This window comes from Myiozetetes cayanensis, unplaced genomic scaffold (genome assembly GCF_022539395.1).
Source record: "Myiozetetes cayanensis isolate MyiCay16 unplaced genomic scaffold, myiCay2020 scf2-11, whole genome shotgun sequence".
NCBI classification, from domain to species: domain Eukaryota; kingdom Metazoa; phylum Chordata; class Aves; order Passeriformes; family Tyrannidae; genus Myiozetetes; species Myiozetetes cayanensis.
In genome coordinates, this window is record NW_026087411.1 from 39,892,346 (window position 1) to 39,915,710 (window position 23,365).

At 37.7% G+C, this 23,365-nt stretch overlaps 1 protein-coding gene across 1 annotated transcript in view; it reads right to left on the bottom strand.

Annotated features, from left to right (window-relative positions):
• Positions 1-816: 816 nt before the first annotated feature.
• KCNK1 (potassium two pore domain channel subfamily K member 1) overlaps positions 817-23,365 on the bottom strand; it is a 34,578-nt gene continuing 12,029 nt past the window's right edge. Inside the window, exons 2-3 of the mRNA XM_050315419.1 lie at positions 6,874-7,269; positions 817-3,394 (exon numbers count right to left, since the gene is read on the bottom strand). Coding sequence (XP_050171376.1) covers positions 3,135-3,394; positions 6,874-7,269 — 656 coding nt within the window. The 3' untranslated portion in view covers positions 817-3,134. The remainder of the gene's footprint in view (positions 3,395-6,873; positions 7,270-23,365) is intronic.

The following is a 23,365-nucleotide window of genomic DNA, read 5'->3' on the forward strand; positions in this document are numbered from 1 at the left end:
CCTCCAACACAATGAATAGCCTGCCAGTTCTTTCCCTTGAAAGAACAACAAAATATGTTTATATTTAATAACTGAAAGATGAAGAGAATATGGCAAATGTCAGTTCTAGTTACAGGAATAAAGCTATTAACGGTAAATAAGTTATTAATGGTAAATATGGATCAACTGAAGACAGGATAGTGAGGATAGGACTCAAGCGATTCTTTTCTATGTACAAGTAATTTGCTTGCATTTCTAACTGTCTCTTGCAACTTTTGTTTCAGGACAATTGCTTTATGACCCATGCTCTCTGTTTGGGTTTACATGCACTCACTTCACAGTTTGCCTTGAGGAAAAAGGTGCACTTTATACTACGCTATCTTGCCTAATAATCTTTTTCCTTCTGATCTGGATTCCAGTTTTAACTCTTCTGATCTTATGTGTTGGCTTCACCCAAAGATGTAAAAGCTGTAGGAAACGAAGGCCATTATTTTCATCAGTGGTACTGATAACCTGCAATGACAATTTTTCAAATTTTCTCAAATATTGGAGCAGTTAGCTCATAAGGACATGATAAATGTTATGTCACTGTTTTTTATTTGCTATATTCAGTCAGCACCTGAAACAAAAACAAACACACCTTGGATTGCTTTTTTTAATAGTAATAACCAGCACAATGCTAAGCCACAATTAATATCAAGGTTATGCAACACACTCCGGAATTAATAGCCCTTCTTGAGCTGAGGAAAGTTAACTAAAGGATGCACAAATGCAGATAGGATTTCTGCAACATATGTGCACGCACGCACACACACCACTAAAGAAAATACTCCCACGTCATTGTGCAGGCAGGCAAAAGCCAGACTTTTTATTTAAAATAACAAATACTCACCTGCATCACAGTATACTGCTTAGTTTATCGCTTCTGCTTTGTATTTTGTGCTTTCTTTTCACGTGTCTACATTTTGCAATTGTGTACACGCTGCAAAGTTAACTTTATATATCATTTAACATCTGCGTATATCCTTTAGAACTTAACATTACATGGAAATCAAAAGAAATCTTGCATTTTAAGGTATTGAAAACAATCAATAAAATTCCACTGAAAAAAAATACAGTATAAATGTTTCTTGTAGTACAGTACTCTCAATTTTTTGTCAGTGTCATTTTAATGCCATAGTTTTCAAACATTGACTGTATAAAGAGAAGACTAGGGAAAAAAATATGCCATTCCTAAGTGTGTTAAACTCTGGTGATTTATGATATATGTACAGTATATAAATATATTTATGTATATATGTACATATATATTGTTTAACATTCATTATAAATAGACCTGTGTTAACTTAAGCAGTATAAAAATAGCCACTTTCCTGGGAACATGCAAACACAATATGCTCTCACCTAATCTGTAAAACTCAAACCAACCAAAATCTTTAGCTTTGATTTTCTATAAATATAAATTTTAATTGAAGACTTTCAGCTGATTTAACCTTAAAGTAAGTTTTTTCCAGTAAAGATATAAAAATCTGTTTGATGCTAGCTATAATTAAGCTCAAACACAGTATATTTTGGGTTATTTACTTTCAAGTATTTTTCCCATGTGCGCTAAATCTAGACACACTGCATTTTTTTCTTTTACAGTAAAATATTATTCAGCTCTAAACACTAAAAGCCAAATTACAGGCAATCTGGCATGCTTGCACTGCAGGAAAAACGCTCTCCTCTACACTATTCCTATGTGGGAGGCTGTCCTAATATGGCTATTTGTCCTCCAGATCTTTTGTTCATTGCAAAGCATTATCTAGATTCCCATATTGTAAGATTCTTAAGGCCAGAAGAGAAAGTACTACAACCCATAAGTCTCATCTCATGCTCACTGAAATTCACTCCGAGGTCCCTGCATTCAGCACAGTGACTGGTAGCTGGACTAAAACACCTCCCTTGTTACAGCCAAAGAGGTTCCAGCTTCAGAAGTTGAGTGAGATCTTGACTTTTTAGTGACTTTCCCCAAGGGGAAAAAATTTCGGTTCCATCGGTTCCATCTGAACCAAATTTTTCCTTGCCACATGAAAAACTGAAAAATTGTTTTGCCCTGAAACATTCCCTTCTCCTCCAAAGTGATCTGAGTACTAGTTTAAAAAAAAGAAGAAATAGGAGCTATGTTCAAAGGTGGTGCTATTTCTGTTCCTCCACACACCTACCAGCAGAGAGCACACACTGGGTTGTATCGTGGAAGAAACATCACCTAGCCCTTCTTCTGCTCAACAGATTTCAACCATCCATTAGCAGAATGCCATAAGCACATGACTATGCCAGCCATGGCACATGCTGACTCTTTTCCATTCCATTCCATGTAGCTAAAAACTCATTCCTGATCATTTCAGAGGCCTAAACTGCAGCTGTCTCACTTCCTTACAAATCCATCTCACCCAGAACTTATTGTTTTTGCTATCTCTCAGAAAAGAAAACAAATAGCATGGAAGACTCAAGGCACACTCTCTTCAGGACATTTTTCTGGTGATTGGAGGACCTTTCAAGGAAGTAGGAAATTTAAATGTAAATGGCATGGGTAAAGGAGGGACCACAGTCTTGTTTTTTCATTCCTAGAATTATTATCTGCACCTGTAAATTACTGGGTAATAGAGGGATGACCTAGATATTCCCCCCTTCAGCAGACCTGAAGCAATAGATATTGCTCTTAAAATGTTTTCCAGATTAAGATGCTAGCTATTGTATTAAATCTGTGACTACACTTCTGACAATCAAAAGTGCATATCCCAGTATTGCTGTCACCCAGCTGGAAAATGAGGCATGCAACTCAATGACTTGGATGTCAGTGAAGGCCTACTCTCCTAAAGATGTTCAGCTTGTGCAAGCCTTTCTCTCTGGCATCTCTGAAAGTGGTACAACTAATTCCTTATCACTTTAGCAAAATGGCCTAATGTTCCCAGCCACATCCTACATTTTTTCCTTTTTCCCAGGGTAGCTCCCACATTTTTCCCAAAAGTCTTTTCTAGTCAGAAGTGATAAATCCTTGTTAAAACAGCACAGTCTTCCAGCTTTTATATTTTGAGGAAAAAAAAAGATGCTTTCTATTTCTTATGGTAAGTAGCATAAATGCACCAAAACAATGGTATGGATATACCCCTGTATTAATTGTTTAGAGAGCTGTCATTGGAAGTTGGGGACTGGGAATTCACAAAAGGCTCGTTTGCCTTCTGATCGTCCTTCATGGAGGCTGCTTGGTCTGAGATGGAAGAGAAGGAGAGCTGGTCATGTTCCATTATATGCACTTGGTCCTCTTCCTTGTCCTTCTTCACATAAAACAACTTTCTAAACTTTTTGAGCTCATGGAGTTCACAGAAAGTCTCAAGAACCACCAACATTGCAATTAGGCCCATCAACAGATAACCTGAGTGAAAAAAAAAAAAAAAAAAAAGTGGTTTAATTATTAGCAAACTAAGTTGGGGCTAGAACAGTTTTAATCTTGTAACTTTTCTCACCCCTGTCATCTCTTGACAAGTATGTTAATTTTCTTTATGACACAGTCTCAGAGCTTTGGACTGTCACATCCTTTTTTTTTTTTTTTTCCTTTTTTCATTCCACAAGGAACAAGATCCCACATAATCAGAAAAAGGAATGCTAATGGTTTCAATTCTGTTACAACTGTACAGGAGAAAAAGGTATTAAATGTGTAAATAAATGTGTAAAGGTATTAAATGAAACAGAATATGAAAATTTACAACATGCACACTCCTCCACTTATTACCTTCATAATTAAGTGCCCTACAAAAAATTTTGATGAAAAGATCAAAAAGAATTTTTTTCCTCAACATTTCTATATATTACAAATAGAAGTAAAAATACATCAGCTAATTATGGTAAATTGTACCCATCTAGCAGGACAAATCACTTGTATAGCATGAAAATTTTTGAATTATTTTCCTTTAAAATTATAAGATATCCAACACCCTGAAATGTCTGGAAAACCCAAGCAATCAGAAATGTGTACAAATCCAACAAAATCAAAATGAAAAATTACTATAAAATTACTCCTGGAATTTAAAAAACCTGACAGAGTTGCTATATTTGATGACACCTTGAGGATTATTTGAATGTGTTTCTAACATACATAAACTACCCAAAACTTGGAATTACTTAATAATTACTTAAATTATATTACTGGTGACTTTAGCCATATACTGACTGACTCTGATTTTGAAAGGTAATAGTCAGCTCTGATAACTGAGACATTTGGAAATGGAACTTCCTATGATCAGCAGAACACTGTGCTCTATTTTTTTCTTTCCTCTCCAAACATATGCATCTAAAATTTAAAGGAAGATGTTAAAATGATCATTTATTAATCTCAGTGTTTCATTAGATACCTATTATTAATCATTCCAATTTAATGAGGAGCATGACTACTTGATTATTTTATCATTTCAATGAAGTAAATCAAGCAGAAGCTAAGCGTATTAACTATTCATATAACATGTTCATCCAAAGGCTGGACATTAAATGTGCTGAAATCAACACAGATTAATGATTATAATCTATATATGGTCACTGTTCTATAAACATTTCACCTGTAGTTACAGATTATTTACTGGCAATAACACTCTCCTTTTCCTTCCAGGAGTACTATTACATCAATATTGATATAACAGATACTAATCCAAACCAGTACTACAGCTAAAATTTATGAATTGTTTTTAAGCTTTATATCATATATCAAATGGGAACTATGCATTAACACAAGGAAGAAGTGACAAAGCTATGCCAATTAAAAGGCACCTATAAATCTACACTGAGAATTTGTAATTATCTCTGAAACTCAGTCCAGTTGATTGCATGTTGATTTAGAAAGGACTTGCGTTCTCTGAAAAATTCTTGAAAAGCCTGTAGTACTACTAAGCATTTTCTGATGTAGAACTCCAAAACATCTTGAAGAAAATTTAAGTTCAGCAAGAGAAAACATTTTATTTGGTTCCTTGAATTGTTCATATGAGAGAAAGAATAATAATTTAAAATGTACAATCTCAAATCCTATTGAAATTAAATATCCTAAAGTCATAACTTTGTCTAAAAACTACTTTTCCCTTTTAGTATTTCCTTCAATTTATTTCCTAATTGGTTTAAAGTTTGAAAAATGATAATCTGAGCCATAATGTTTTCTACTGATTTTGAATTTTCAGAATAGCCAGGACTGTACCAAGGCCTTTGCTATGTGTGACTTTCCATTCACTTCATCAATTAGCACCCCCAAATCAATCCTACAGATCAGCACCTTAATGATTAGACACTACCACTCTTAAGATAAACACAATGGGTAGAGGAAAAAATCTCCTGCAATGCCAACAGGCCTGGTAGGAGAATAAAATAGCGTTCTGTTGGCTAGTTCAAGGCCCTGTTTCAAGGAATGAAAATTCAAGACCCAATCTTTCTTTGCGTAAAACACAAGAACAAGTTAACACACTTTGCCTACATTACCACTGCTGGATCGTGCACAGTCAGAAGCACAGTCAAATGCATACTGGCCTAAGAAATGAAGCTGACAGGAAAGGTTTGTTTTGGCTGTTCAGATCTTTTAACTGGTGCATCTGATGATCCAATGACTTCTCAGACTGAAGCTGTATGCAAAACTGGAATGCTTTAAAACACTGTCACTGGAAAATACTTCCCTCAGAATACCAACATAATTTCCTTAGCTTAACTTCCTTAGAATCACTGATGGCTGTGATCTCTTCTGTGTCAAACACAATGAAACAATTTAAATTTAACATTTATGGTCTCACTTTACTATCATCTCGGTCTACTTCTCTGTCTTTAATAGTTGGCCAGCATCAACTACCTTCTGTTAAAACTGGAGTCAAAAACTTTGTTATTCTGCCTCATTTCCCACTGCTCCTTGATTCATCTCTGTCCACCTGCCATGTCACCTTATGAGATGACCTTAGGTTACACGGATCATCTTCTTGGCTCTATGATGCAATGAAATCTTAGCCCAAGATGGTCTTAAACCATTCACATAACAGCAATATAAGCTTTTTTTCCCTACTATTAATAAGAAAGTAAGTAGTTATGGTTAGCATAATGGGATTCTGGTTTTAGCTTTTTCTTTTTTCAATCAAGAAAACTAACCTTACTTAAAAGTTTCCTCTTTACAGAACTACCTAAAGTAATGTCAGTTTACAGAACAATCATTATCCACAGGATGGAGAAGGAAGGTCTTGTAGCCGTATAGAACTGTGCAATTTCAGACTATGCAGCTTATCAGTGTAGCTTAAGCTATGTAAAGGTCAGGAGCTTCTCAACAGACAGGAATTTCTCAAAAGATAGGTGTCTTTATTCTGCAAAGCAGAACTGATAAAAGGAACATAAAGCTAACAAACTAGTCAAAACTGCCCTTATGGTTGGACACTGTTCCAAAAGGTGCGGACACTGTTTTGAAGGGCATGATGATGTGCCAAAAGCAAGAGAAAAGGACAATGTGAGGAAGACTACAGAACAACCACCACAGGGTTGTGAACAACCACCCTAAGGGACCACCAAATCAAAACAGGAGGCATGTCAAGGGGAGGAATAGTTTTAGGAAATGGGAAGGACAGATCTGTGGAATCCGTGAATTATTCATCAGACAGCTAAATAAAGATATGAAGCTTTTGTAACTTGGCATGCACGATTTTTGGAGGATCCCATCTCCTCATGCATCTGACATTGTAAATAAAAGAATGCTGCTCCCTAATACTCATGAAGAATCTTAGAGAATTCTTTTATACCCAGTTTGTGGGCAACAATCTAATTGTTGGGTTTTTTTGGTTTTGGTTTGTTTGGTTTTTTTTTTTAATTTAAAATACCTTTTACTTAGTTGATTAGTTTGACACTTACATGTAATTCCGATTTTATACAGCTCTCGGAATTTTTGATTGTAGCCTTCTCCTGGCACATAGTCACCGAGGCCAATGGTGCTCAGGGAAATGAAACAAAAATAAAAAGATTCCAAGAAATTCCAGTCATCTTCCAGGACCGAAAATATTGCTGCAGGGATTAAGAAGAAGCAGGAGACAGTGATGAACCCAAGGACCATGGCATGGATGATTGCAACGACCTGCTTGGAGAAGCCCCAGCGAATGTGGAAATACAGTACAGGCCGCCTGGTGACATATACTATGATGCGCTGCACCACTGCTGTCAGGAACAGCAGTGTAAATGGGATCCCGATGACTGAGTAGATGATGCAGAAGGCCTTTCCTCCATCAGATAAAGGCACTGTGTGTCCATAACCTGCAACAAAGCAGAGAAGGCATAGGTTGAGTCAAAGCTAGGAGCTCACGTACCAGTTTGATCGTGGCTATATTGAGTGAGAAAAATAAGCTGCACTGCACTATTGCTAATTCTGAATTCTGCTACTATTGACAAATGCTGTTCAAAGGTCTGTTTTAAGCAGGCAAACAAAGCCTCAGTATGCTTCAGTAAGCTAAGCCTCAGCCATAAGCAAGTAAAACCAAATATTTTTATATTTCAAAATTGTGAACACCATTGTATAAATGTTTATTTTGGAGAATGAAGAAATGCCTAGCAGGAGCTTATGCCAGAAAATTTTCATTTTATCTGGGTTTTCCTGATGACCTTTTTATTTAGTTTTATGAAGTGATGGAACTTAGTCTACCCACACTGTGAATCAGAATAATACGTACTTCAGAAAAATGTTCCTACATCTAATTTGTAGTAACACATTCCAACACCTTTTGTGAAAATCAGTTAAATTACATAGAAGTACTGTCATCGACATTCCATGCTATCTACTTCCATGCCTCCACACATTATAACCCACCAAAGATATCTAAAAGCAGAACAAACATTTTCACAGCAAAACTCCTAGGATCTATCCACTGTAGCTGGATTTTTTGCCTCGCCATTTACACACTGGAAGTATCAATAGTGACGTGTTCAGAGTACAGGAGTGTATCCACCAGTGTACAGGCTGATGATGGCCAACAATTTCAATGCTACAAATATGTGCAATTACACTTGAACCCGGTGCAAGGAGGTACACTGCCAAAGCACACTCTGACAGATAGCTTGGTTCTAAATGCAAATCATAGGAACAGAAAAGAACAGTAAATCCAGCATAAAACAGGAATGCTTTCTTCTGTTTGCCAACCAAAAAAAAAAGGTAGTATTTTGTTTTCATTGCAGCAAGGAAGAGGAAATCTCTTGAAATCTAGTATGGGCAGCCTTTACACTGATATCAGACCAAGGAAGTGCAGACAGGCCCTCATCTGCATCCCCAAATCAGCCAGATCATTTGGGTTATGTTAGTGCTGTACAGCAAGGCATTTTCCAGAGCTCCTGCAACTGGCTATCCTGAGCAGTCCAGGCAGAGCCCAGGGCATACAGGATTATGCTGCTTCTGATTTCTGAACTGGGTTCACGCTGCACTTCCTCAGTCTGCCCAGTGCAGCACTAGACTGGGCAGACATTCCACGAGGGCTCCTGGGAAACCCTCTGCCTGCTCTCCTCTGAAAATGTCTGCTCTGCAAGTTCCTTCAAGTTTTATTAGAACATGAGAGATTTCCTCTCTACATTAATGAATTTAACAATAGAAGCATTGCTTTTTAAGAATTCCAGAGGAGTAAGAAAAGGAAATGTTATTTTTTATTTAAGATGCATAGAGACACTTCCAGACAGTGAGAGGCAGGCAAAGCATCTTATCATCACAATGTAGAAAGTCTTGGAGAAGAAATACGTGAGGTGTAATTTCTCTGTGTTAGCTAACCCGAAATTTCAGCAAATTTCAGTTGTATTTGAATTCTAATGACATTATGAATAATTTACCAAAGCTCGGTCTTCTGAACCCTGGAAAATCATATTAATTAATGACTTTTTTCCTTGCTCACCTTCTGTTTGCTTTATCTGCTTTGAGATAAGAGAACCGGAACTGCAGAGACCAGTTTGGTCAGATTTATGAAGTTGCAGAGAAGCGTTCTACTCTGTTCCTAATAATGCTGGAGATTTGACGGGCATTTCTGACTACCACCAAGCTGACACTTTCTAGGCCCTGTCTATCAGAACTCTTGGATCTTGCATCCACCAGTGCCGATCGTATCACTTCATATATGAAACTATGACTGGATTTGCTCTGAGCATGACTTAAAATTTTATCCACACTCATTTTCAAGTGCCACTTTATTGCCCAGTTGCCCTGCAGCTCTTCCATCATCCTTATCGCATTACTGTCTTAAGTAAACTCAGTTGTTTCCCTCTTCCAGGCCTTAGGAATAAACTGAACAGCACAAGCCCAACACAGGTCTACAAAGAACAACTCTTGTGACATTCCCTAGGGGAATGAGCGAACCATTCCAAGAATTAACCATTTCTCCTACTCTGTTTGCTATCTTTCCATATCTCACATCCATACAAGGACCAGTCTCAGCTGCTTCATTTTCCTGAAAGTATTTTGTGAGGCAATCAACTTCAAGTTTGGCAGAGAAGATGAGTGGGTTTAGTATATCATGGGATAATTTAAACTGGCCCATGTGACACAAACACAAAAAAGACAACTGCAATGCTCCATCACATCAAGGCATCTCCAGTACAGCAGAATTATTAATAGGTTATTTAAGTAAGATGCAGATTAGGTCTCATTTGGAATAATTTACCTCATTCTGTATATCCATGCTTAAAGAACAAATGCACATGGAAAAAGAGCAGAGAAAAGTTACTGAAAACATCAAGGAATAGAGACTATTTTATGACAGGAAGATAAAAGCGGTTGACTTGCTCAGAATAACTGAATGTAGACTGAAAAGTAATAGAGTATCTTCCTGTTAATGCATCAGCATACAAGTACTACTGAAGGAAAATAAATTCTTTAGATGAAGAAGAATAATAGTGCCACACAAACAAATAGCTTTGAGGTAACATGAATAAATTTAGTCTAGAAATTAGAAAAAGATTTTTAAGCATCAGAGAAGAGCTTTGGAGCAGCCATCCACTTCCAGTACTGAGGAAAAAAACCCAGCTATGGAGCCCAACGAAGTTTGGTAAGTTTATGGATGGTGCAATATCACAAAGCTAGACGTGACAAGCAGAAATCGAGCTTGCAGATCCAGAAAGTCCCTTGCAGGTTCCAGGTTCCTACATTTAACATATGTTTCCCTTGTACAGTGAATCCAAGCTTTCATTAACTTGAACTCAAATATCTGTAGCATGCGTACAAACAACAATCTCTGACACCTTTGTTAGATCATTGCACAAAGTGCAGGTTGATGGAAATTTAATTCCAGCCTCTGCACTGACCCAGGCAGCAATAAGCTCATTTCTTGGTGAGGAGGTATTCTGTTACTTCTCTTCTTTCCTCCTTCAGAAGGACAGAAACTAATGCTACACAGTATGCACCTAAACTCAGAGGAACTGAGTCTGGAGGAACACTCTGCTCCTCAACTATTGCTAACAATTACAGGAGCTATAACGCTAAAGAGCATTGACATTTTTAGACTGAGGAGAGAATTTATGCTCCCCTCAGCCAGCAGCAGTAAGATGACATCTTCCAAAAGCAACAGATGAGTGACCTGTGTTTGCTTGCTACTCAGGAAACAGTCACTGCTTGGGAATGATTATATGGAAAAGCTTGAGCTATAACAGTCACAATTTATGAGGCTATGGGAAGAACAGGATTCCTATTTTTTCCCAGAATGCAATTGCTTTTATGTGACTTTTCCTAACAATGCCAATTATCTTAGTCATCACTGTACAAAAGTCATTAAAAAAATAAAAACCAAACCAACATAGCCATAGTTTAAAAGAGAGGAAATTATGGATCTGAGGCAGGAGATATGCTATGTCTGCTTTCAGACACTTGTGCTCTATTGCCTCCCATCTCTTCTCCTGCACCTCTTTGCAGCTTCTTTATACTGTACCCTCTTCAGGGAGGTGTGCCCATTCATCCTTCTCAGTGGAAACCACCATGACCAGAAGCTTTACAATTGCTATTCTAACGTATTATTTTGCTATGAGAAAAGAATGTTCACCAAAATGGGGCAACCTATGAAGACATTTTTTGATTCCATCAAGGACACTTGCTATGGGTGACCAGAATTAAATGGCCCATGTAGCATGTCTGATAACTGTATTACTGATTATGAAGACAGACAAGATTTATCGAATGCTGTATTTTCATACTGTTATAATGCAAATACCAAAATAACAATCACCCATTTAAAAGCACTGGCCTTTGAAAAGCCATACCCTGTCCAAGCACTGTTACTTACACTGACAGCAGCTATAAAAGGATGTCACCCACAAATAACCTCTTCTATTGTCTATTCAGAGTTTAGAGGTATTGTTCCTTCAAAAACAAGGAATCACAGAAAAGAACACATTCAAGACTGGGCGATTCTGCCAAATGAAATAAGATCAATAAGCTCAATGTCTTGAGATAGACAATATTTGCCTGACCATACAAAGAGCAAAACCCCACAAGATGTTGGCAGTTGGGTTTTGTTTCTGTTCACACACAGGGATTTTTTTCTTAAAAGTCATTTATTCTCTTACAACTCGAAGGATTTCTATTATTATACACTTACATAAATATACAAAATGTCTTCATCTGTTCTGATGTAATTCTGAATGTTGTCATATACTAAAAAAGTGTATTTTTAGAAATATTTTAAAATACTTTTAAATCTTTTTACATTTATCTTAGTGCTGAATTATACAATTCAATTATGCATTCAATAAAAAATTTTCCATTTGCTGTCCTTCAAGTTAGTCTTTTGCTCTTATACCTTTCTAAAAAGGCTCAGTCACAACTTTTCTATACTCCAGTGGGTTGTATCCTCCTGTTCAAGTTCCTCTTTTAGTTATTTTCTCTTCTGTCTTACCTGTGTCTAATTGTTGCTGTTAGATCGCTTTGTATATAAATACACAGAATCGTTCATTTATTCTAGTAAGATATATTTTCTCACTCCATTTTTATGTACCATCACCCTTTGTCTTCCAGAGTCTCTAGGTAGCTTACAACAATGTCCAACTCATAACGGCCTATGTCAAAGCCAGCAATGCCTATGAGCATTGCACCCTATTCTTCCATCCTGTGTTAGCTTGGAATTTGTTGGCACTCGGTGTTTTCTCCTTTCATCCTTTTCAGATACTGCTTTGACGAATCTAAGTAGTTGTGTATTATCACTGCTTTGTCTTTTCATAGTTCAGTCCGTCCTGTAGCTCATTAATGGGTCCTGCTCTCTGTTAAGAAGCAGTGGCTGCCTTACAGGTCTTTCAGGACTCTGAATTGAACATTTAGTGCCAGAGTGCAGAGGTGCCGCAATTCTGTGTTGTAACAACCCAGCCCAGACTTCCACATAGGAGTCCCCAGAGGCTGCCCCGAAGAGTGGATGTTGGAATGTTGGATCTGACATCAGCTGAGGCAAGTACCAGGCAAACAGAGGTGCCACAGCCCTTGGAAAGATTCCGTCAGCCAGCCTCTCCCAGGCTATGGTGATGAAGCCTGGCAGGTGTGTATGCAGGCTGTGGCACTGCCTCTCCCTCTTGCCCCTCTGTTACACTCCCAGGGCATCAGCTATCCATGCTTGCTCTCATGGGCTGGTCCCCTGAACGGGGACCACTGTCCACAGTGTCAAAGCTCACTCCTCTCCCTTCATGAATTAAACAATCAGTGAAACGTTTTGTGTCATGTTTTCTTCTGACAGGTTCTCTTCTCCCTCTCTTCTACTACAGGTTTTGTCAAGCCACTGCTCCCTCTGGCCCCAGGTGACCTGTTGCAACATCAGAACCACTGAGATTCTCAGGGTGTGGAGAGGGTTCTCCTCAGCACATCCAGTGTCCTCCCCAACACACTCATTCAGATGGCAGAATCATAACATGCAAACTCAGTGTGGTGGCATAATGTGACAAATGTGCTCATCCCTTTGCTGGTCTGAGTCAGTGTCCTTGAAGAGAAATCATCCCTTTAAATTGGCTCATAGTCTCAAAGTACCCCAATAAATTAAATGAATCATGTGCTATGTATTTTAGAGTTATGGAAAAACCTTTCATTCATCCCAAATATAACATGACTTACTGGAATATGATGATGATGAAGATGGTCAATGATGATATTTACATAATTTCTAGACTTTAAATTTTATAAACCTTTCACACTTTCCACTATGTTTAATATCCTTTTTCCTAACTGGTCTATTATCTTCTAAGATTAAAAGGAAATATCAGGTGATAGCAGATCCATGTCATAAAAGAATTTGGTTGCTGCTATGCTCTTCCTTGAAACAGAAAAAATACTTGAGACTCAGTTTTATGAAGAAGGATGTATTTCACTGTTACAGACAGTGGAAAAGTTCACCAATATGGTTTTGCTAAGCAAATCTGAGATTTTCAGCCACACTGAGATAAGCTACCCTATATGGCAGAAAGGAGGAGGAAAACTTCCACTATGACAAGCATTTTTAAGCAGAGGAAAGCTACATTTTGCTACCTCCTCAGTAGAGTTAATGGAACTCTACTGTTCCAAAGTTATGTGCATTAGAGGAAGCAGGAGGATGATGTGCTGTAAACTAAGATGATGATCTGCATTTAAAAGGGAAAAAAAAGAAAATAAAAAAGAGGGAAAGTGAGGAGATTTGTTTGAAACCGAGTTCATTTCACTAATAAAAGCTTACAATGCAGCCCTCAAAGACTTGCACCAGCAAAACGAGGAAGGTGACGAAGGGTGTGGCAAAAACCTCTTAAACCAGTTTTGACACTAAAGAAAACATTCATTAGATTCATTCTCACTCAGCACCAGTAAGGGTTTTAATTTCCTTCTGAGGTGATTTAGTATGGTGCCGAACTAGCTCTCTTCAATAATATCATATCCCTCAAACCTCACTAGAATAAAAGTAGTAAAAACGTATTTAAACAATTAATTTAACCATGAGTTTTAGACTTTCTCTGTAACAATTTCTTGCCTAATCACTTCTCAGAATAGAATTGTTTTGTTTTGCCAATTTCTAGAATCAAAGGGCTTCTTCCAAAAATACCAAACAAACAAATAAACATAAAAACAAACCCCAAAGAGATTCCAACACAGTGATTTACATGTATCTACTAATGGTACATGGTTTTGATTTCTTCTGAGACTGTTCTCTGCTACCATTAGTTATCAAAGCTGAAGACTACTGATTCCTCAGAATCAATGTTCTGCTAGCTAGGTTTGGAGTTGCCCTGGAAAGGACCAGCATATTTCATATATGATTCATATAATCAGCTCACAAACGTGACCTACTGCACCAAGAAAGGCTGAAATGTCTTTCAACACAGTCAGTTTAGTAATAAGGTTGTATGAGTAATTTGGCTGACTGTCAGCAATATCTAAATCAAAGAAACAAGGCATGAATATATTGGCCTCTGTGTTCAAAACCAGTTTCAAAATCAATTTCTACCAGAACAGCCATGTCAGAGCACTTAAATCTTGCAAAGCACATGAAGTCTGGCACATCTGTTCATGCACAGGAAGCAATATTTCAGCTCCCCAAAGAAACCTAGCTAGAATCTGCATCCACAGATGTTGGAAAAAGGGAATGCTAATGAATTAACCCGGTGAAAATGTTTGTATGAGGACAAGGGATACTTCCACACTTTTTTCATATTTGTGTGAATACACTGAGAAAGCCAGCTTACTCTATGGTCTTACATTTGGTATTTTTTAAACTACCCAAGGATTTGTACCAGTGCTGGCAAAACACTGATGTTCAGTTCCTGTTCTTATATATTCTGGCTCTGCTTAAATAACTAGTGTGAAAGGGGGTGTAGCTATGTATGGACATGTAACACATCCACATTCAAAAAACATGGCGACTATTAATAAAAAATAGATAAACCCAACATGTACTGGGAGCACAACTAATGCTTCCAACTTCCTACTGAGTATGTTCTTAGTCCTCTGAAAAATCATCCTCTTTCCTGAAATAAGCCCATCCCAGCTCTCTGCTTTCTCCAGGAACCCAACATGAAGAGACAGTAAAGGCTTTTACTGACTGCAACCTTGGCACAGAGTGGCACTTCTGGCGGAAAATCACTTCTATAGTAATAGAATAACTACCCACATGGAAATACGTTAAAAATTTAGTATTTAACACAAATTTTTATATAATATTTTAAAACAAATGTAATAACCATTTAGAACTTAATACATAAATATTTTAATCTAAACTAAAACTGATATGAAAGTATTTTATACACTCAACAATAATTATCACTAGTGTTTATATTATTTTCAGTTATTTTAGTTATTAAGTCTATTCAAATGAGTTAAACAAGTGGGATCAAAATAAAACCATTCATTACATATCTATTCATTTTCTTAACTAGAGAAAAATTATAGTACCATTTGTTTATAATAAGAACTGTATCTTCTTTTGCTATCATAAGTCCATTTCCATTTTTCTAGAATGATACATGCTGTCCCCTCCTGCAGCTTAGTAGTCCTGGGAACTCCCAAGTTCCAAAAAACATTTAATAATTGCAAAATTATGGCACAGAAATCCTTATATTATTCATGTTTACCATTAACCCATTTCTGTGATCTCCAAGGAATATCTTCTTCTCAGCTAGGAAATGTGTTAAGATGGTTGTTGCCTTTGTTCCAACCTCGCTGCCGATGTTGGAGAATTATCTGTTTGGGGAGAAATTTCTGTACCCTGTACTATATTCAGGTTGCTGTGCACCTTTGTATATAAACATGAGGCATAGGAGGTGGGACTATTAATGTTGTGGCCTGGGCACATCTTTCCAATTCCACTTTTTTTCTGTACCAATTATGCAGCAGAAGAAACTGTTGACATCTTAAATATTTAGGACGAATTACAAATAACTTTTTATTTACTTCTTCAAATTCTGACACACTTTCATATGAATTACTATACCTTTCTCTCATGTAGAGATTAAAATATAAGCATGACTTTCAAAATAGAAAAAAACCCACATTCTTGAAGACTGCTGAAAAATAGCTTTGCTTCACTCCACCTGCGAGTAATATAAAAATGCATGTTAAAAACATTTTTCAATCAAATTCAAGTGAGAAACCATAAAGAAGTACAAATACCCTGCTGTCATTTCAATCAGCAAGAGGAAAGATGTGGTCAGTGCAGAGGGACCCCTGGAAATGACATGTTTATAGATGGTAATTTTCTATTCAAAACATGATCATTTTTGATACCCTTCACATACCACAGAGGCAGAAGGAGACATTACAAGATGTCACAATGAAGAAAATGTTTTTGCATTTGGCCTGTTGGCAAAACTAGTTCTTCAAAACTTCAACATAGTTTTAACAGGAGCTGAGATCTTATTCTAAAAATCTTATGTGAATGTAAGGAAAATAAGCAGTATTTGATCATATTACTTAAAGAATCAAGTATCTGCCAATTCTTGCCCAGATTCAATTATTTTGACCATTGGAATGCAATGTATAGCCATAGGGGGAAAAAAAAGTAAAAAGGAATAAAAATAATTACATGGTCACCTTGTTTATATCCAGTATTATAGCACAGTAAATGTTGATCCAAAAAGTAGAATACTTGGTACATGGACCTAAATTCATCATTATATTTAGGGAAGCCAGAGTTTGCTTCAGATTTGCTCTACTCTGTTTGCAAAGACTGGATGCCCAGTACCCTTCATTGAGGTACCCTTAACTGCTCTCCAAGAGTGCCTGCTTCAAGTTGTTTAATCAAAAAGAAGTCCAGTCTGTATGCTCCATAAGTGTGAACCAAACTGGGAAGTGGAAATGATCTGTAGTGTACTCTTGATCTGAACCAAAACAGTACTACAGGGCCAAGAAATCTGGCAGACTTCAGCTGCCTTCAGAGCTCAAAGTTGAAGTTAGCAGCGCTTCTCTGGCATCAGCTCCTCCACTTGCAGAGCTCAGCCAGCGTGGCTGAACTGCACAGCTCCCCATACTGTTCTACACTCGTCACAGAGATCATCCATGTCTTGCTTACACCATCAACCAAGGTAAAGTGCATCAGAGGCAGAGGCTACAGTCTGATGGGCATACGGAATGGCAGCAAGCAGTAACACTTTGTCCATTTACAGTGACTGCTGGTTTTGACAGTATTTACCCGCAGTAACTATGTAATGAAGTAAGTGAAAAACATTACAACCCTGTAACAGTGATGCTAATGATGAAGTCATTCCCGTATCAGCAGTTGAGATCCGGGGAGGGATGCAGGGGGTGAGTATAAGGAAGTACTCATTACTAGAGCAGCAAAAGAGTAGATAGAATCCACTGCACAGGAACTAAATGTTGATAAAATTTTAAGTACAGAAATTAGTCTGTCCCTTTCACAACTGAGATGATTATTAGTGAGTGTTTGATGCAGTATTATCTCTTCTCAACAAAAGTATCGGAGAGAAATACAGCTCAAAAGATAGTAACTTTAACTGCAAAATGATAGCATTCTTTCATGCCACTGCCCGACACCAGATCTTGCTAATCCTGCCTGGATACATTATGTATGAGTGAAACAGGTATTATCAACCCAAGGGTACTGTCAGACCCTTCCAGCATAGTCTACATGAAAGCACACGTTTCTTGCCAACCAGAAAGATGCCTACCACGTATTAGACAGGGTGGTGGACTCCAGGTGAGGCACGTACTCCATCCCAGGGCTAGCAAATATGCCTTTAGAAAGGACACACTCTCCTCAGGAAGCGTTTGGGTTCTCTAGACACTCAGTTGGCAGACAAAGCTTTCCCACTTATCCTGCAAGAGTAGATATCTCAAACTCTGCAGCCTGTAAGCTACACAGCTCCTACCAGACTGTCCACTGAGAAACTCCTTTTGGTTGCGACACTCTAAACTTTCAGCCTGGCATGAGGTTCTTGAGGGCTGGACCCATACTCCCACAGAGCCCTGACAACCTCAGTCATGTTTTTTGAAATGATGTGTCATTAAAGAATTCCTGTCCTCAGTGTTGCTCAAGGAGTGATTTCAGCAGGCAGAGGTCTGCTAAACCTCTGTGGCAAAGCATTCAGGATTTACTTCTATCACAGATGATATTCAAAAGATATGCACGAATTTCTGGGTTTGCCATTCAGGTTCATTATTTTTTAAAAGCTAACAGCACTTTTTTTTTTTTTTTTTAACTTGAAGTTTTTATACTAGAAATTAGTTCCTCTTAGTGTCATCCTGGATTTAAGATCCTATAAGGGTTAAACTGCCATCAAACCAGGATCCATCTGGTGTTGGGCTATTTCTTCCCCCACAGACCTCTCTATAACAGCACATTTCTAGAAATACCTATCAAAAACACAAAAATACCTATCCAAAACACATCTTTAGATCTGCTTCTAGCAAAGATTTAGCATAAATAAAGAAACTGTTATCTTGTTTCTACAGTTATTTTCTGTTATCTCAGATTCCTTTTGCAATGGAGAGAAAAAAAGGAAAAATTACAAAAGACTGTTGAATAAAACCCAACCAACAGGTCAAAAGAAAGGTGAGACTTCCTGAGGGCTCCTCTGAGAATTCAGCCAGGAATATTCCAATTATTCTTTTATTGGTTTACTTGCCTGCTAGGCAACAGATGGTCAAAAAATCTGTATCAAAGTAGGGGCTCCACCAACAGACTACTTTATTATGAATGTTTCCTAATATTACAAGCTACGTAAGTCTCAGAAACTTAAATTTGATAAAAGAAAAATGTGAATTAGTTTTATTAGGAAAGTTTTATTTCTAGACCTCTCAAACTTTAGAAAACAAGATGAGGCTTTGTGCTGGTCTTTTGTTAAGGGTTTTTGCACTGGTATGTTCAGCAACATGAATAAAACAACATGCCTGCAATAATGCGTTTTTAAAGCCAATGATCATGAAGATTAACAAGCAATCAAAGAAATAGGTTCTTTAAAAACCTTCCTAAGAACTTCAACGCCAACTTCAAGGTATTCAAGGGTACATAACAACACTCACGGTTTAACCCCAGACAGCAACTAAGTATCATGCAGCCGTTTGCTCACTCCTCCCTCACGGTGGGGAGTAGAATTAAGAACAACAATAAAACTTAGGGGTTGAGATAAGAAAAGCTTAATAATGGAAACTAATTAAAATATAATAATAATAGAAATAATAACATATATAATAATAATGAAGGGAGAGAGAAAGGAGTAAAAACCAAGACAGGCAAGTGATGTACAATATTATACACTGAGCATGATGTTCTGTGGTATGGAATTTGCCTTTGGCCAGTTGGGGTCAGCTGTCTGGGCTGTCTCTCTCACAGCTTCTTGTGTAACCGCTCATTGGCAGACCATGGGAAACTGAAAAGTCCTTGGTTTAGGGTAAGCCCTACTAAGCAACAACTAAAATAACAGTGTGCTAGCAACACTATTCTCATCCTCATCCTCAATCCGGAACACAGCACTGTACCAGCTACCAAAAAGAAAATGAACTCTATTCCAGCTGAAACCAGGGCAGGGTATAAGCCTTTCTGCAGTTCACAGAACTGCAGACCCTGAGATTCACATCCTGAAATATTTGAAATAGGAAAAAAATTTAACACGGACAATATTTTGGCAAAGAGAAAATGTCATCATTGACTAGATTTAGCCAGTAGTTTGATACTAGTCTTCTCATTTCTTCTCATTTCCTTGGTAAAAGGCATGATGAGACTTTCACCTTGACTGCAGCATAAAGATGGTATATCTTTCACAAAATATTTTACACATCCAGATTTTGTCTTCAGTTACAGCAGTCTGTAAACTCTTTTTAGCAGCTAAGACACATTTAGCATCTAACTCACACTGAAGCTCCGAGGACACACACTTTTTGAAGAGACTGGTAGAAGACAGAGCTTTTTTTTTTCCAGAAAAGGTCTGGAACCATGAATTCACTTCATGCTGCAACTTCGTCTTTCCACACCCCTTCCAATCTTCTTGTAACAGGTTTTAAAGTTCTATCAATTACTTCTGCCTTCCACAGCTTGAAAGACCTTGTGTATGCGTGGTGTACCACAGGGATGAGCCAGTTGCCACTGCTGAACCCAGCACCTGTGCACTGTGGTACTCTGCTTGAAGCCTGGTACAGTTCATTAGAAGGAGGTTTCTAAAAATTTATAATTCGCACCTGTTACCTTCCCAAATGTACCCTTGGATGTGTCAAAAGCTTTGAATGTGTTGCAGTGGCACTTACTGCAGGGTTTTAATCACATATCCAATTAGAGAAGAATACCTATCTAGTCTTGTTATCATTTCTTGCATTGAAATGAGCCACAGTTTTTCTTCCTACCATCTGGAAATAAAAAGAAACTACCAGCTGCAAATTAGTATGCTTCCCACCTCTACTTTGAAACAAAAATTGCTTTATTGCACCATCAGAAAGAACTGAGCATGAAAACAGTGAATGAAGCTTGTATTGTGGGCAGTAAGGAATTATAACACAACATTAAAAAATTAGGCCATTTCATGCTGTAGAGTTAAAATCAAATCTGTAAGCAGCATCTTTGCATAAAAATGCAGCTTCATGTGGAAGAAAGCGTTATCTACCAGAGGCAGCAGGGGAACAGAAATATTTACGTCTAATCTTGTTATCGATTTGACATGTGGAACTCAGGGAAATTACTAGCATCAGCTGTCTTGTTTGGCAGAGGAAGACACATAGTCCTTACCTATCTTTGTAAGATATTTCAATATTTCATATGTAAATCAATCAGACATGATAATGCATTTGCAAGTGAATAAATCCTATTATTGTCTTCTGTTTTAATACCTATTCTCAGTAACATGAAGAATTCAACAGCACGCAAAGCAAAACAGAAGCAGAACAGACAGCAAAAAATCACTAAAGCAACTAATAAAAATGCACAGAACTGAAGTGCAACACACTCCACTTTTACACACAGCATATTCATAGAATCACAGAATCAACTGCGTTGGAAAGGAGCTCTGAGATCAAGTCCAACCCTTGATCCACTACCACCGCGGTTACTAGGCCATGGCACTAAGTGCCACATCCAGTCTCATCTTAAAAACCTCCAGGGATGGATAATCCACCACTTCCCTGGGCAGCCTGTTTCACTGCCTAATTACTCTCCCTGTAAAGAATTTCTTCCTAATATCTAACCTAAACCTCCCCTGGCAGAGCTTAAGACCATGCTCTCTTGTCTTACTGATAGCTGCCTGGGAGAAGAGACCAACCCCCACCTGGCTACAACCTCCTCTCAGGTAGTTGTAGAGAGTGATGAGGCCACACCTGAGCCTCCTCTTCTCCAGACTAAACAATCCCAGCTCCCTCAGCCTCTCCTCAAAGGACTATATTCCATCTGGAATACTAATTTCTAACTTAAAAATAAAGATAGATTAGGAGACAATATTTACACAAGGGCCAAAGTGAGATAGTTTGAAAGATGTGATGGCTTACTCTAAACTCTGAATCAAAGTCCTAATTATGAGGCTTGATGATGCTCTGCCATCTGAATACAGCCCCCCTGAATATATTCACAATTTCAAGCTCAAAATAGAACATGAATTTGCAAAACTCATTGGGGAAATACTTTAACTCTTGTGAGAACTAGTTTACTGAACTATAAACATATTTTATAGATACACTAGTCATGTTCAATCATTCACATGTTTAGGGCAGCCCACACAGCAAATACTAATTGTAGGAAACATAAATTTGATTTGTTACACTGGAATCAGGATACCCAGGATAATCACAACTGTATATCCTACCAAGAAATAAAGGGAAAAGAACAGCACTGTAGTTGTGCATACTATTTATGTTCACAATCAGATAAAATGTAGAGGATTTTGTTTATCTAGAAGAAGTTATTTAGAAATAAATAAGGATGTAGCATTTAAGGTAAAATACATATACAAGACATTTAGTCAGCAAAAAAGACACACAGAGAGCAACTTAAATAATACAGTGTTTGAAAACCACACAGTATCTCTTTAGTTTTATGACAATTTGTTTTAAAACAATGAACCTCTCTTCAATTTGTTAGAAAAATGTCTCTTGGTGGGATAGCTGACAATTCCAGAAAGTCTTACAACTACAGGATGATCTTCCTAGTGAAAATACATAATTCTAATATCTCAGGACCAAATAAGATAGCCCTGCATAAAACAAAAGCAGGCAACATTAAACCAGTATGACAATTAATCAAAAAATACTCCAGCTCTTCAGTCACAGTTCTGGACCCACCATGTCAGTCAAAGACCATCAGACACTGACCAATGATTTTGGGTCCCATTTCCTTAAATCCCTTTCTAGTAAGGCAGCACACATATCAGAAATGCTTAACAAGACTGAATCACACTGAGGTTTCATGTTCAACACCTCCTGCTTACATTTGCAAACCATAAACAACATGAAAAAGCCTGGATTGATATGACCTGTGACTCTATAAGGAAAACAGGATCCTGTATATGGTGTCTCTCAGACCTCAATAAAAGGGAAGGGGAATGTAAAATTGGTGGTAATTCCAAGATAAGATTCATCAGCGAGCCTGGGCAGCAATGTGTAAATTGATAGTTAACACAACTTGACAAGGGAGAGATTTCTTTGCAAGTGTCTGGTCCTATGAATGCATCCACTTTCTTGTAATTTTTGAATTATCAGAATTTGTAAACTAGTTACAGTGGTATGACTGCATTACTTCCTCAACTTCAAAGGTTCCCTTTGAGATGTATGTACCTGGGATACATGGGACAAAAACACTTTAGTGGTGACATCTGTATTAACAAAGAGGAGCCCTGTTTAGTTCTTTAGGCTTTGCTAGCTGACATTTTAATCCTGCTTGAAATAATGCTGCTTTACAAAGGACAGGTAGCAATTGTCAGATACATTATCATTACAGGGAACATGTTCTTAGGTTGCCAGCTTCTATCTGTTGTTAATTTGTTGGTACATTTTTGACTCTTTCTGTGTTTTCCTAAGTTGCTACATGAAATACCTAACCTAAACCCAGAGTTACTGCTAGGAGAAAAATTGTTATTGGTTTTTTATTTTGCATTGGTTGCAGTTTACCTGAATGCAATAACTCAGAACAAACTAATCCACCAGGAAATGAATGTTTCTTCCAGTCTGACAAACTGACTTGGCTTACTGTTGTGGTTCAGCTGGCAACAGCACAGGGTTGGACCACAGGTGAGAATCAGGAATTCAAGACATCTTCCTACCGCTGGCAAAGCTGTTAGGTAGGCTCTGCCCATTTTGTTTTACAACACCCTGAGCAAACATTTAACAGGCAAAGAAAGGCATCTGGCATACTGAAGCAGAGCAAATACTGCCTTCTTCTCAAAAAGGCTACTCGTGTATTTGGTCAGTTACATGGGCTGTATTAACTCGTGTGTAGTTCATTTGCTACACAGAGTACACAAC